The following is a 13039-nucleotide window of genomic DNA, read 5'->3' as shown; positions in this document are numbered from 1 at the left end:
AACATTGTAAAAGAAAAAAAATTACATCTGCATAGAAACATGTAAGATTTTATGTAAGAGAAATTATTCAAATCAACTGGAGAAATAATGACTGCATATATGTGTGAATATGTATATGTGTATGTGCGTATGCTTACAGTAAGCTGAAAGTTACCTGACTCCAGAACCTCCTGATCACTTTTCTGTCATGAGGATTTCCCCAATATGGTAGCACCTGGAAAAAGGACCAATATGTATATTAGTTTCTACTGATAATCTTAGAAGTATCATCACAAATATAGGCTTCTTTGGTGGCTCAGATGGTAAAGAAGCTGCCTATAATTCAGGAGACCTAGGTTCAATCTCTGGGTCAGGAGGATCCCCTGGAGAACAGAATGGCTACCCTTTCCAGTATTCTTGCCTGGAGAATTCCATGGACAGAGGAGCCTGGCAGGGGGGGCTACAGTCCATGAGGTTGCAGAGTTGGACATGACTGAGTGACTAACACTTTCACTTTCATCATCACCAATACATTATTCAGAAAGGCTTTTTTAAAAAACTTAACAGAATGAATATAGGAATTCCTCTTCTGACATTACTGCACTAGGAGTTGGACTAGCACTCTTTCTACTGACCCAGTTAAAACACAAATACAAAACAACTATTTGACAGCACCAGAGAGCTACTTAGGCAGTGAAGAATTATAGAGCCCAGATCTAGAAAAGACAGGAAAGCCTGGCATTGTACATGTTCCCCCAGAGAGTGCTGATCCTTCCCAAAAGTTCTAGTTGAGACACTAAGAAACTGAGAAGTTGTTTTTCTTTTTTTAAAGGGACACAGGACCCACAAACAAAGAACTGTAGTTCAAGGAGGAAGGTTTCTGATAACTACCCACCTCCCTGGCCTTAAGTTGGGATGAAAAGATATATACACACTGGTAGTGAAGGTAAACTATACATACACCTGCTTTATCAGATTTTGAAACCTGGCTTCAATTCATCCCAACTCCTGACTTAGATTAATGGGGCTTTGGATTATTAGTGTCCCAGAAAAAAATTACTGTAGGCAAAAAAATCCACAACAAAACCCCAAATACACATTAATCCTCTCTCTGGAAGAAGAAAATAACATCCAGAGCCTACAATTATCTCCAAAATTTTTCCTATATATTTGGCATTAAAACAAAACCAAAACAAAAATTTTAGAAACAAACTTTTAAACAAATGCTTGTTTGTTCACAGAATTAAGAAGAGATTTAGAACTTCAGTGTTACACTAGAAATTACAAAAGAACCAAAGGGAATTTCTAGAACTGAAAAAATAACTAGAATTAAGAATTAAATGATGAGTTCAATAGACTGAATCAGTTGAAGAGAAAATTAGTGAGCTACAAGAGACGTCAGAAGGCAACATCCAGACCAAAGCACAGAGAAACAAAAGAATGCAAAACTCAGCACTTCTGTGATGTACCTAGATGTAACTCTCATTCTTTTTATTGTTATGGGATTCAAAGTGCTTCTTTAATCCATAGCTTGGTATGTTTTGTTCTTTTGAAAAATCTCAGAGATGGAAGGACAAATATGCAGGAAGGGATGAAGATCAATGAGAAATGAATGTGAATAATATGAATAATTCTAAATCATTTCAAAAGTATAAGTAATAGTAAAATGTCTTCTGGCGTTTAAAATATAAAATATATACAAAAACAACTGTGTTAAGTCTACAGAAGGGGAGTATAGTTACAGTACTATACTAAGGTCTTTCTACTATCTGAAAAGTATTAACAGTATTAACTTGTATTTTTTTTTTTTTTTTGAGAAAGTTAAGCATGCATGTTGTATTTTCCTGGGAATCTACTGAATAACAGAATGAATATATAATCAGCAAGTTTAAAAGGGAGAAGAAATACTACTACTTCCCCAGTAGTCCAGTGGCTAAGAATCCACCTTGCAATGCAGGGAACTTGGTTCAGTCCCTGGTTGGGAAACTAAAATCCCACACACTGTGGAGCCAAGAGGCCTGTGCTCCACAACTACTGAGCCTGCAGACCACAGCTAGAGAGTCCATGCGCCACAACAAAAGATCCTGCATGATCCAACAAAGATCCCTCGGTCTGCAACTAAGACTCAATGCAGCCAAATAAATAATACTTTATTATTTTTAAAATATTATTTATTTTTGGCTGTGCAAGGTCTTCCTTACTACAGATGGGCTTTCTCCAGTTGTGGTTCACGGGCTTCTCAGGGCTCAGTTGCCCTGGAGCATGTGGAATCTTCCTACATAAAGGATTGAACCCATGTCCCCTTCATTGTCAGGCAGAGTCTCAACCACTGGACCACTAAGGAAGTCCCAATAAATAATATTTTAAAATAATAAATAAAGGAAAGAAAAAAAGGATAAAATACAATCAATTCAAAAGGACTCAAAGGGAAAAAAGGAAAGTTAAACGGGTGAAAGAAGAAAGCAAAGAGGCAACAGATTTAAATGCAGCATATCAATAATTACATTAAAAGTAAGCACAGATATTCCAAATAAAAGAAATACATGTTAAATATAAAGATTCAGAATAGTTAAAAGAAAAAAGAGGGCAGGCAAACACTAACCAAAAAAGTGTTTGGTTAGTGAATATCAAAGAAAGTAGATTTTAAGATTTTCCTTCTTAAAGGAAGAATTTCATATTAATAAAAAGTTCATTCACCAGGAAGATAAAATTGTAAATCTGTGTACATCTCATTGCCTCAAAGCAAAAACAGACAAAGAAAACAAAAATGTATAAATCCATAACTGCTGTCAATATTAATACACCTCTTTCAGTCAGTAATAGGACAGGCAGATAAAAAAAAAATCAGTAAAGATGTAACAGTAAACAACAAGTTAACAAACTTGACCTAATTAACATATATACAGCAATGTACTTAACAAGTGCAGAAAAACTATTTTCAAATACACATAGGAACATTTATAAAAACTGCCCATGTGCTGAGCCATAAAAGCAAAGCTCAACAAATTTCAAAGGGTTAAATTAATAATAGAAAGCATATTTTCTCATCAGTGGATTTAAGCTATAAATAACAAAAAGATATCTAGAAAATCATCCTTTGTTAAGAAAATAAGTAAAACACTTTTAAGTAACTCATGAATCAAATAAGAACTTGAAGGAGAAACTGGAAAGTATTTTGAATGTTAAGATAATAAAAACGTGACACCTCAAACCTTTGGATGGCTATGGTCATGCTAAGAAAACAATATCCTTGAATAAACATTAGAAAAAGCTGAAAATAAACCATTTAAGCTCCATCTCAAAATGACAGAAAGATAAAGAAGTTTACCCAAAAAAGTAAGAAAAGAATAAAAAAGAGTAGAAATAAATGTAATAGAAAACATATTGAATAATCAATTTTAGGAATGAAAAGTGGTACATTAGTCAAGAAAAAAAGTGTAAATCCTACTTTGTGAGGAAAAGGAGGGAGGTCACAGGCACTAATCATACTAGAACCACAAAACCAGTGTTACTTAGACAGTTGCCAAATAAAATGAACTTTTCAGTTCAGTTCAGTCGCTCAGTCGTGTCCGACTCTTTGCGACCCCATGAATCACAGCACGCCAGGCCTCCCTGTCCATCACCAACTCCCGGAGTTCACTCAAACTCATGTCCATCGAGTCGCTGATGCCATCCAGCCATCTCATTCTCTGTCGTCCCCTTCTCCTCCCACCCCCAATCCCTCCTAGCATCAGACTCTTTTCCAGTGAGTCAACTCGTCGCATGAGGTGGCCAAAGTATTGGAGTTTCAGCTTTAGCATCAGTCCTTCCAATGAACACCCAGGATTGATCTCCTTTAGAATGGACTGGTTGGATCTCCTTGCAGTCCAAGAGACTCTCAAGAATCTTCTCCAGCACTTTTAGATGTTATCATAATAGATATAAGTATATTTTGAATGTAACCAGACCTTAAACTTGAGTAATGTCTACTTCTAACAATTTAAAGGAATAATGGCAATAGAAACGATGAATTAATAGACCAAATGTCATCAAACTTTTTCTATAAATAGCCAGATAGTAATTTTAGCTTTGTATGCCAGTCTCTGCCACAACTACTCAACTCTGCCGTTGTGATGTCAATGCTGCCACAAATAATCAAATTTAATATTTATGTAATATATGTATCAAACATAATATATGTGCACTTTAATTTCATTTTTCATTTGCAATGAAATATTGTTCTTTTATAAGCAACAATTTTAAAAAGTAAAAAAAACTATTCTTAGCTCGTAAGCTGTACCAAAGAACAGGAGGTGAATTCCTCAATAAATTAAATAAAAAGTGATAGCATTCCCACCCCTAGGTTATACCCAAAAGAACTGAAAAGAGGACAACTGTTCAAACAGAAACCTGTACATGAATGTTTACAGCAGTATTATTAACAATAGCCAAAAAGAAACAATCAAAATATCCATCAACAGATGAATGGATAAACAAAATACAGTATACCCAGAAATTCACTGTATTATACTCACTATAATATATATTATGACTAAATATTATTCAATCAGAAAAAGGAATGAAGTGCACAACATGACGAACACCTTGAAAAAACTGCCGAGTGAAAAGAAGCCACATAAAAGGCCACATTCCAGGTATACAAAATATTCAGAATAAGCAAATTCAGAGACATAAGAAAATGTGTGGTAGACAGGGACTAGAGGGAAAGGGAAATAGGGAAAGAGATTTCTGTTTGGGATGATAAAATTCTGCAACCAGACAGCAGTGATTATCACAACAAATGTACTTAATACTACTCAACTGCACACTTTCAGCTGGCCCAGAAGTCCTATTTTACTGACCCCTAAACCAGAGCTTCAAAAGGAAGCTCAACATGCAAATGAAAACTCAATTTCAGGCACTGGTATAAAGTCAAAGGAGAGGTACCAATTACGTTAAGGAGTACTACATTGCCGCCATCTATTGGCCTGTGAAGGAAATATTGAAGGTGGTTTCGAAGAAAATTTTAAGACTTAACTTTTTGACCTCCTAACTGTTTACCATGCAACAACAAAAGAGCAGAAAAAAACATGAGGCGCTCCATATTCAATGTGAAAACACTCTATAGAGAAAATACTCAACAAATTACCTTAGAATGACCTCACCTCCTTAGAATGAGTTGGCCAAGCTAAAAACCATATACATAATATGCCTTGTACTTCAGTTCAGTTCAGTTGCTCAGTCGTGTCCGACTCTCCGCGACCCCATCAATCACAGCATGCCAGGCCTCCCTGTCCATCACCAACTCCCGGAGTTCTCAAACTCATGTCCACAGAGTTGGTGATGCCATCCAGCCATCTCATTTTCTGTCGTCCCTTTCTCCTCCCGCCCCCAACCTTTCGTAGCATCAGAGTCTTTTCCAGTGAGTCAACTGGTCGCATGAGGTGGCCAAAGTATTGGAGTTTCAGCTTTAGCATCAGTCCTTCCAATGAACACCCAGGATTGATCTCCTTTAGAATGGACTGGTTGGATCTCCTTACAGTACAAGGGACTCTCAAGAGTCTTCTCCAACACCACAGTTCAAAAGCATCAATTCTTCGGCGATCAGCTTTCTTCACAGTCCTTTTAGAACTAACACCCAAAAAAGATGTCCTTTTCATTCCAGGGGACTGGAATGCAAAAGTAGGAAGTCAAGAAACACCTGGAGTAACAGGCAAATTTGGCCTTGGAGCACGAAATGAAGCAGGGCAAAGGCTAATAGAGTTTTGCCAAGAGAATGCACTGGTCATAGCAAACACCCTCTTCCAACAACACAAGAGAAGACTCTACACATGGACATTACCAGATGGTCAACACCAAAATCAGATTGATTATATTCTTTGCAGCCAAAGATGGAGAAGCTCTATACAGTTAGCAAAAACAAGACCAGGAGCTGACTGTGGCTCAGATCATGAACTCCTTATTGCCAAATTCAGACTTAAATTGAAGAAAGTAGGGAAAACCACTAGACCATTCAGATATGACCTAAATCAAATCCCTTATGATTATACAGTGGAAGTGAGAAATAGATTTAAGGGACTAGATCTGATAGATAGAGTGCCTGATGAACTCTGGATGGAGGTTCGTGACATTGTACAGGAGAGAGGAACCAAGACCATCCCCATGGAAAAGAAATGCAAAAAAGCAAAATGGCTGTCTGAGGAGACCTTACAAATAGCTGTGAAAAGAAGAGAAGCGAAAAGCAAAGGAGAAAAGGAAAGATATAAGCATCTGAATGCAGAGTTCCAAAGAATAGCAAGGAGAGATAAGAAAGCCTTCCTCAGTGATCAATGCAATGAAATAGAGGAAAACAACAGAATAGGAAAAACAAGAGATCTCTTCAAGAAAATTAGAGATTCCAAGGGAACATTTCATGCAAAGATGGGCTCGATAAAGGACAGAAATGGTATGGACCTAACAGAAGCAGAAGATATTAAGAAGAGGTGGCAAGAATACACAGAAGAACTGTACAAAAAAAAAACCAGTTCTTAGGTCTATTAATTCAGCCACAAAGGTGGGGCCACAGACACAAAGGTGCCCCAAAGTAGAATATCTCAGACATGTCCCTATTCCTCACAAAGCATAAGCCAGAAAAACAGCTCCCATGCCCTCTTAAATTGCATGGAACCCCTGTTTATTATGGAGACCCAAGATCAGAGATCATGTCAATATCTCTTGATACATAATCTCCATAAAATCCTCCTTAACATGCAACTTCATTATCATTATATTCCTTTAGAGATAAAACAAGTATTTAACTTTTCCTTCTTTTTACTTGCAAATAAGATAATAAATCCTATCCATTCTTTCTTACATCCCAACAACCTTGCATAATTAAATCTTGTCCATATTTGATGTAACATATTTCCTTGCTGATCACTTTCTATATCAATCTCAATTCTTTACCTCTACATTAGTTAAAATCAACTTTCACATTGTTACACTAGGCATTATAACCTGGACCAATACCAAAGAGGTGGCTTTGGAGTGTCAAGAGAATTGATTATGATTTATCAAAACCTACATTAAGTCAGCAACATAGATACTTTCTATTATGGCAGTATAGCTAGGAGCTACAATTCATGTGGCCAATGCAGCAAAATCACTCAAACTAGACTTCATCTTTCTCATAAAAAAGAAGAATGCAACATGGTCTCTAATCGTTCCCATCAGTAACTTCAATATGAAGTGTATGCAAGGTTATTTGAAAAAAATGCAAGAATTAAAAGATATTATGAGTAACTAAGGAAGGCAGCAAATATGGAGTCAGAATGTTTATTTTAAAAAGAAAATTATTATTGATTTTTACCTTAAATTTAGGAACAAATCTAGTAAACTCCTGGTGCCAATTGTTAAGTGTGGATGCAGGCGAAATTATTAAGAAAGGTCCCCAAATGTTCTCTCTCTGAAAGAGAAAATCTGTGTCAGCTAATTGTAGGAAAACTGAAGAAATTTAACTCAAAATTATAATTAACAACAAGAATAGTGTAATAGGCAATGCATTGTAACAAGAGAAATGGTTCCCATTTCTCATACCTGTACACTCAATAATAATGATAATATCATATGTTAAGAAAAATAATATTCTATTTTACAGTAACACAAACAAGGAAGTTGCTAGTAACATCTTGAGAAAAAAATAGCAAGCAATTACTCCCACTCCTCCCACCTCTTACAGGACCTAATTTGTATCATTCACAAAGCACTTATGACATACTAACTTTTAAGTGTTGCTTTTCCTCATACTAGATGATCACAACAATATTACTATAATTGGAATAGAGCATTTTGCTTTTTTCAAAATGACTTCACACATTTTTTTCTCATTTAATTCTTACAGAATTCCTGTAAGGTAGGTATGAGCCCCACTTTGCAGAAATGGAAACTAAACCTCAGAGAGTTAAAGGGAAGTCAAATGAAACTAAGTGAACTGTCCAAATTAACACTGCTAGTAAGCATAGAGCCTAGATGTGAAACCAGGTCTTCTGATCTAACTAACTACAGTGTTTTTGTCACTAAACTGGTGGTTCTCAACAGAAGCAGGAGATAGGGAGTGAAAACACATATGCTCAAAACCTGTCCTAATATTCTTGAAAACTAGAAAGCTTCGCCACACTGCATCATGGTGTAAAGGCTTTGGAGGCAAGGACCAAGACCTAATGTCGTGGTATGCTACAGAATCTAGCATAGTGCTTGATAATGGCTCAGTAGAAAATAGCCCTAGGACTGAGAGAGAGGAAGATGAAAAGACTGCATGCATCTACCCACCTCAGCCAGATGGGCCAGGAGGGCAATGCTCTGTACTGTTTTACCAAGGCCCATTTCATCTGCAAGAATGCCATTAATACCCTGGAAAAAAAAAACAGAGTTTTTTCTCACGCTGCATTACTGCCAAAAAGAACTACCCAAATGTCAGACCTGTTCAAACAAAAGTGACTAGAGATACCCAGTTTCAGCACTATTACTCACTACTGTAATGATTCCTTTTGTCAGTTCCAAGCTACAACTCTGAATCATGATACATGAGACAAATGGGGCAAACCCAGTTTTTCAGCTAATCTAATCCAGGTACAAAGGCAATCAGGTTTATTAAGACCACTTAAGACAAATTTTATGCAAGATACAAACATTTCCCAATAAAGTTTCCAGGTTAGAAATAGAGACATCTTTCTGATTCCTGCCAAAAGACAAAGCTTTTTTTTTTTTAAAGGATGAAATCTAAAACATCATCCTGTGCTCGTTTCACAATATATAATTTACAAACAAAACAGAGGGGGTAGCACATAATTCTAAAATTCACCTGTTCATAGAGATTTGCCAACCAATTCATGCCTTTCAGCTGATAACCTTTTAATTTGCCATTAAAAATTGTAGGCTGTGGAATATCCTCACCAGCCCGGATAGATGGGTTTGCCAGGCTATAACTCTCCCCAAACCCAGTGCCAGACTTGTTTGCTGCCCGCAGGGCAGCTGCTCGACTTTCTTTTGCATCTTCATCGAATGACCTTGTCTGGAAAATAAAAGTATATTAGAAGAAAAATATAAGAAGAAAATAAAATGAAATTCATAATGCCAATGTATCTATCTTGTGCTGGCTGGAACAAACTTTCTGATAATATAATGTAATATATCATATTATATATAAAGCATGATATAACTGACTCTTGAACAACAAGGGTTTGAACTATGTAGGTCAACTGACATGAACACTTTTTCCACTAAATATGTACAAGAGTACTACATGATCCTGCCATTGGTTAAATCTGTGGATGTGGATCAATAGACACGGCAGGCTGACTGTAAAGTCACACAAAGATTTTTGACTTCACGGTGTGTTGGCACCACGAACTCCCGGTTACTTAATGGTCAACCGTACATTAAAGTATATTACTACTATTTCAAAATTAATTTAACAGTTGTACTAGGAATACGCTTTTGATAGACAGGCACTAAGCCATATTACGTAATTACTTGCTTCATCAATGAATTTATTAAAAATGTGATATAAATCTATTTGATTGGTCAGGGTTTGTGAGGAATAGCCTGAGTTTGTCTCTATCCTTGACTTGGATTCTGTCAAAGTGACACAGGGGCTCCTATGCAGTGTATTAAATGGTGTTTACTTAATTGTGTTTAATTAATGTTTACTTAATTTAACTGTAGTTTCTTTCTGATTTCATGTCACTGTATCATGAATAAGCAAGTTATTACCAAAGTGAAAGAATGTGCTAACTTAGCATTTTTAAGGCATGATATAGCTTTCTTAACAATCAAGAATGCGGTATTTTTCACTAAAATACTCATGCACTTCACTTGGTATTATACATACTTACTGGAGAGGACAATAGGAAAAAAAACAGAAAAACTCTCTTAGCTTTAGTCAACACATTTTTAAAGCTTAGAAAAGTGAAAGCTTGTTTCCCATCTTCCCTCAAGTATTCCTACTATTATTCTAAAGTAAATAGAGCTACAATCACCATCCAATACAGTCTTATACATACACACACATTCAACAACGTTTTTAATCGAAAATATGATTAAGCTTAAAGGAAGACTACCTAAGTGAAAAGCTGTAAGGGTATTTCCAGGACCCAACAATTCATTTCTAAGACTCACCCGAGCCTGATGAATATGATAAGCATTTTCAGCATTCTTCAGGGCTTGGGCTTTGAAATGGTTACTATCTGAAACGGGAAAAACTTTGATTATAACACCTCATTAATGACCTCTTTCAAGGATGCAATTTACACTACCATATGTGGATCCCTGACTCCACATTTCGCTTATCCCTAAATTCAAAGAAGGTGAGGGAGAAGAAAAGGATCTAGTTACTTGAGGTAAGGACCTGGAAGTGGTAATGGAGGCAGGGGGCTCCCATGGTCTCCAGGAGCCAAAGTCAGCTCACAAAAGCCACCAGGAGACTGAGCTCCAGTTTCCCAATCCTGCATTTCATGCACGAAGCAATGCTAAAGTCAGGAAAAGCAAGACAATGAGGATTCAAAATTGTAATATATTTATACTGGGTGAAATTATTCTAAAAGAAAATAATAGAGAATGTTTAAATCCCAAGATAATCTGAAGCACTCTCATTTTCTCTTACTCAACATGATCTTGAGCACTATTCTCTGTGAAATTCCTCTCAAACTTTATACCAATTCCTCCCTCTCTGTGTGGTCACAAAAGTATCGAAATAGTCTCTTTTCATGTTTTACTTATATCACCAAGAATCCTGCTATGTGAGAGACAAAGACATGGCATTCTTCTGATAAAATATCTTTTATTTCTATTAACAAATCAAAACACAAAATCTTCCCAAATTTGCAAGATCAAATAACCACAATTTTTCCTCTTTAAATTCTTCAATAAAGGTTTTTTATATGCTTATTTTATAGAAACATTCATACTTTCCCTACTCCAATTAAAATAAAGTTCCCTTTTGATCAAACTACTTATTGAACAAGACAAAACCTACAAGAATTAATAATGAATATAACCTGAGATATGAAAAAATGTGGGGTATCTCCTTTCTCTAATTTCTGATCAGGACTCACCATAATCCTCCTGTGTGATGTTAACTACCACCCCTCCGCCAATGTCAATTTGTCTCTGTGCAGAACTATCTTCCAGTTTCCTTAAGATTTCTTCCTGGATCCCATCATGACCCATGTCTCGTTTACGACTCATGAAATGGGCATACAACTCTGTCTGAGTGATCAGGAAGTTCAGTTTTCGCTGTTGCCTCTTAGCCTAAAAGGAAAAAAGTTTAAAGTGAAAAGAGTCAGATCATCAATCACATACAAGGGTAGTCGACAGCATTCACTAAAGCTATACATAATCTGCAAACAACCCCTTTAAAAATATTTTACCTTTAGAAAGGGAAAAATTGTTAATGAAAAAATTTTATTTATAATCAAGACAGTGGCACTAAAAGCCAGGAATAATCTTCACTTATAGCCTAAAAATAACCTATGTTTTGCTCTCCTTCACAAAATGAAATCTTTTTTTCCACTAAGCTGCTGTCTAAAATGCTTAATTCTTTATTCCTTTACTTTTCTTTAACAGCACTACGATACCAACTAAATTCAAACGACATGTTATCTAATAACTTTGGTGACAAATACACGTGTACAGCTTTATTTTTAAAAACATGTGTGTCCAAGACTCTTAACATCGAAAGTCAAAAAAAGTGACCAAGAGCTATAAATTATTCTGCAGGCAGTATCTGAGACTAAGAAGCCTATGAAAAAAAGAAAACACTGCCCAAAACAACCCATTGTTCGTCTGTGATAACGATAGCTACAAAACATGAATATAGACTAAATACAATATCTCAAACACATAATTAAAAAAAAATGAGAAGGATAAATTCAAAGTGCCTCTGAAATTACCTAGTAAGAAAAATAATCATTACGTCAGTAAAAATCATTCTTCAAGATAAACAGTAAAATGAGTAAGCAAATGATCCAAAAGACTGAATTACATCAAAGGGTCATTATTTTGCATGAACTATTTTATAGTAAAATTCCTATGAAGTATACTTGAGTTATCTTTGATCCACCTGTACAAAAGAAAAACTACTAAAATAAGGAACATGGCCAAGGAAGGAAATAAGTCCCAAAGTATGCGACATAAAACCAGACCTCCTTAGGGTTGTTTTTTTAAACACTTTAGCCAGATTCAGATTAGGGAAAAAAATTTGAGAGAAAAAAGATTTCTTTTCATAAAGTATATGGATTTTCATGTTCTAAAGCTAAACTACTGTCAAGAAAACCTTTCTAAATTAAAACAAAAAAGCAACATTCCCTTGTACTGAAAGGAAGTAAAATACTATGTGTTTAAATAAAGAAGGCAAATTAAGGGAATAAGGATCCATCAAAAAATGTCTTAATTCAGAAACTCAGAGAAAAAGATGGAAGTCAATATAATCAGATGAAACTTTCATCAGTTAGTTACCAACATGTTGAGACAATGTCTCACAAACCTAGATTATAAGCCAAGTCACTTTCAAAATTTCAAGATCTATGACTAACTCAAATGCCTCTAAACTCAGTGAGCAAGTATTTCCGACAGCATCAAAAGTTTACTAACTCAAAACATGTTTGCCTTTCAAGTAAAAATACACATTGCCCAGGGACTTAAGAAAACTGGGCAAAATCTATATTGCCCATCAAAGGCATGAGACAGGAGGGAAGACGCAAAACTCAAAAGGGCCTCCACAGCTGTTTTGACAGGAGTACTACTTACACCTGAAAGAAAATATCCAATCCTCCAATTCCTTTCCTTCTCCAGACCTCAACTGTCCTTCCACTCATCCCAATGGGTTTACCAATGGCATCACAAAGGCTTTGTCTTCTTAATCTCTCCTCTTGCTTACCTAAATAATATGCTCACTTGATATCAAGCTTAGCAAGAGAACTGACTGCAAGTTAAAACAGAAAAGCAGGTAGGAGAATGGGTCTCAGAAAACTGCAATCAGTCCTGATCTTCCAACAAATTGAAATTACAGCTAGCACCTGAAACCAAGCCAAGCTAAACTATAAGC

General features: G+C 35.9%; 1 protein-coding gene across 2 annotated transcripts in view; it reads right to left on the bottom strand.

Moving 5' to 3' along the window:
• INO80 (INO80 complex ATPase subunit) overlaps nt 1-13039 on the bottom strand; it is a 124207-nt gene that overhangs the window by 68538 nt on the left and 42630 nt on the right. For both annotated transcript variants that reach the window (XM_055437456.2, XM_055437455.2), the window contains exons 10-15: nt 11049-11244; nt 10114-10181; nt 8798-9007; nt 8266-8346; nt 7307-7402; nt 155-214 (exon numbers count right to left, since the gene is read on the bottom strand). In XM_055437456.2, coding sequence (XP_055293431.2) covers nt 155-214; nt 7307-7402; nt 8266-8346; nt 8798-9007; nt 10114-10181; nt 11049-11244 — 711 coding nt within the window. The remainder of the gene's footprint in view (nt 1-154; nt 215-7306; nt 7403-8265; nt 8347-8797; nt 9008-10113; nt 10182-11048; nt 11245-13039) is intronic.

The sequence above is a fragment of the Moschus berezovskii genome, chromosome 9 (genome assembly GCF_049115385.1).
Source record: "Moschus berezovskii isolate FMDL1 chromosome 9, NW_MosBer_1.0, whole genome shotgun sequence".
Lineage (NCBI taxonomy): Eukaryota > Metazoa > Chordata > Mammalia > Artiodactyla > Moschidae > Moschus > Moschus berezovskii.
Note: the sequence above shows the minus strand (reverse complement) of the source record. Positions and strands in the feature narration are given on the sequence as shown.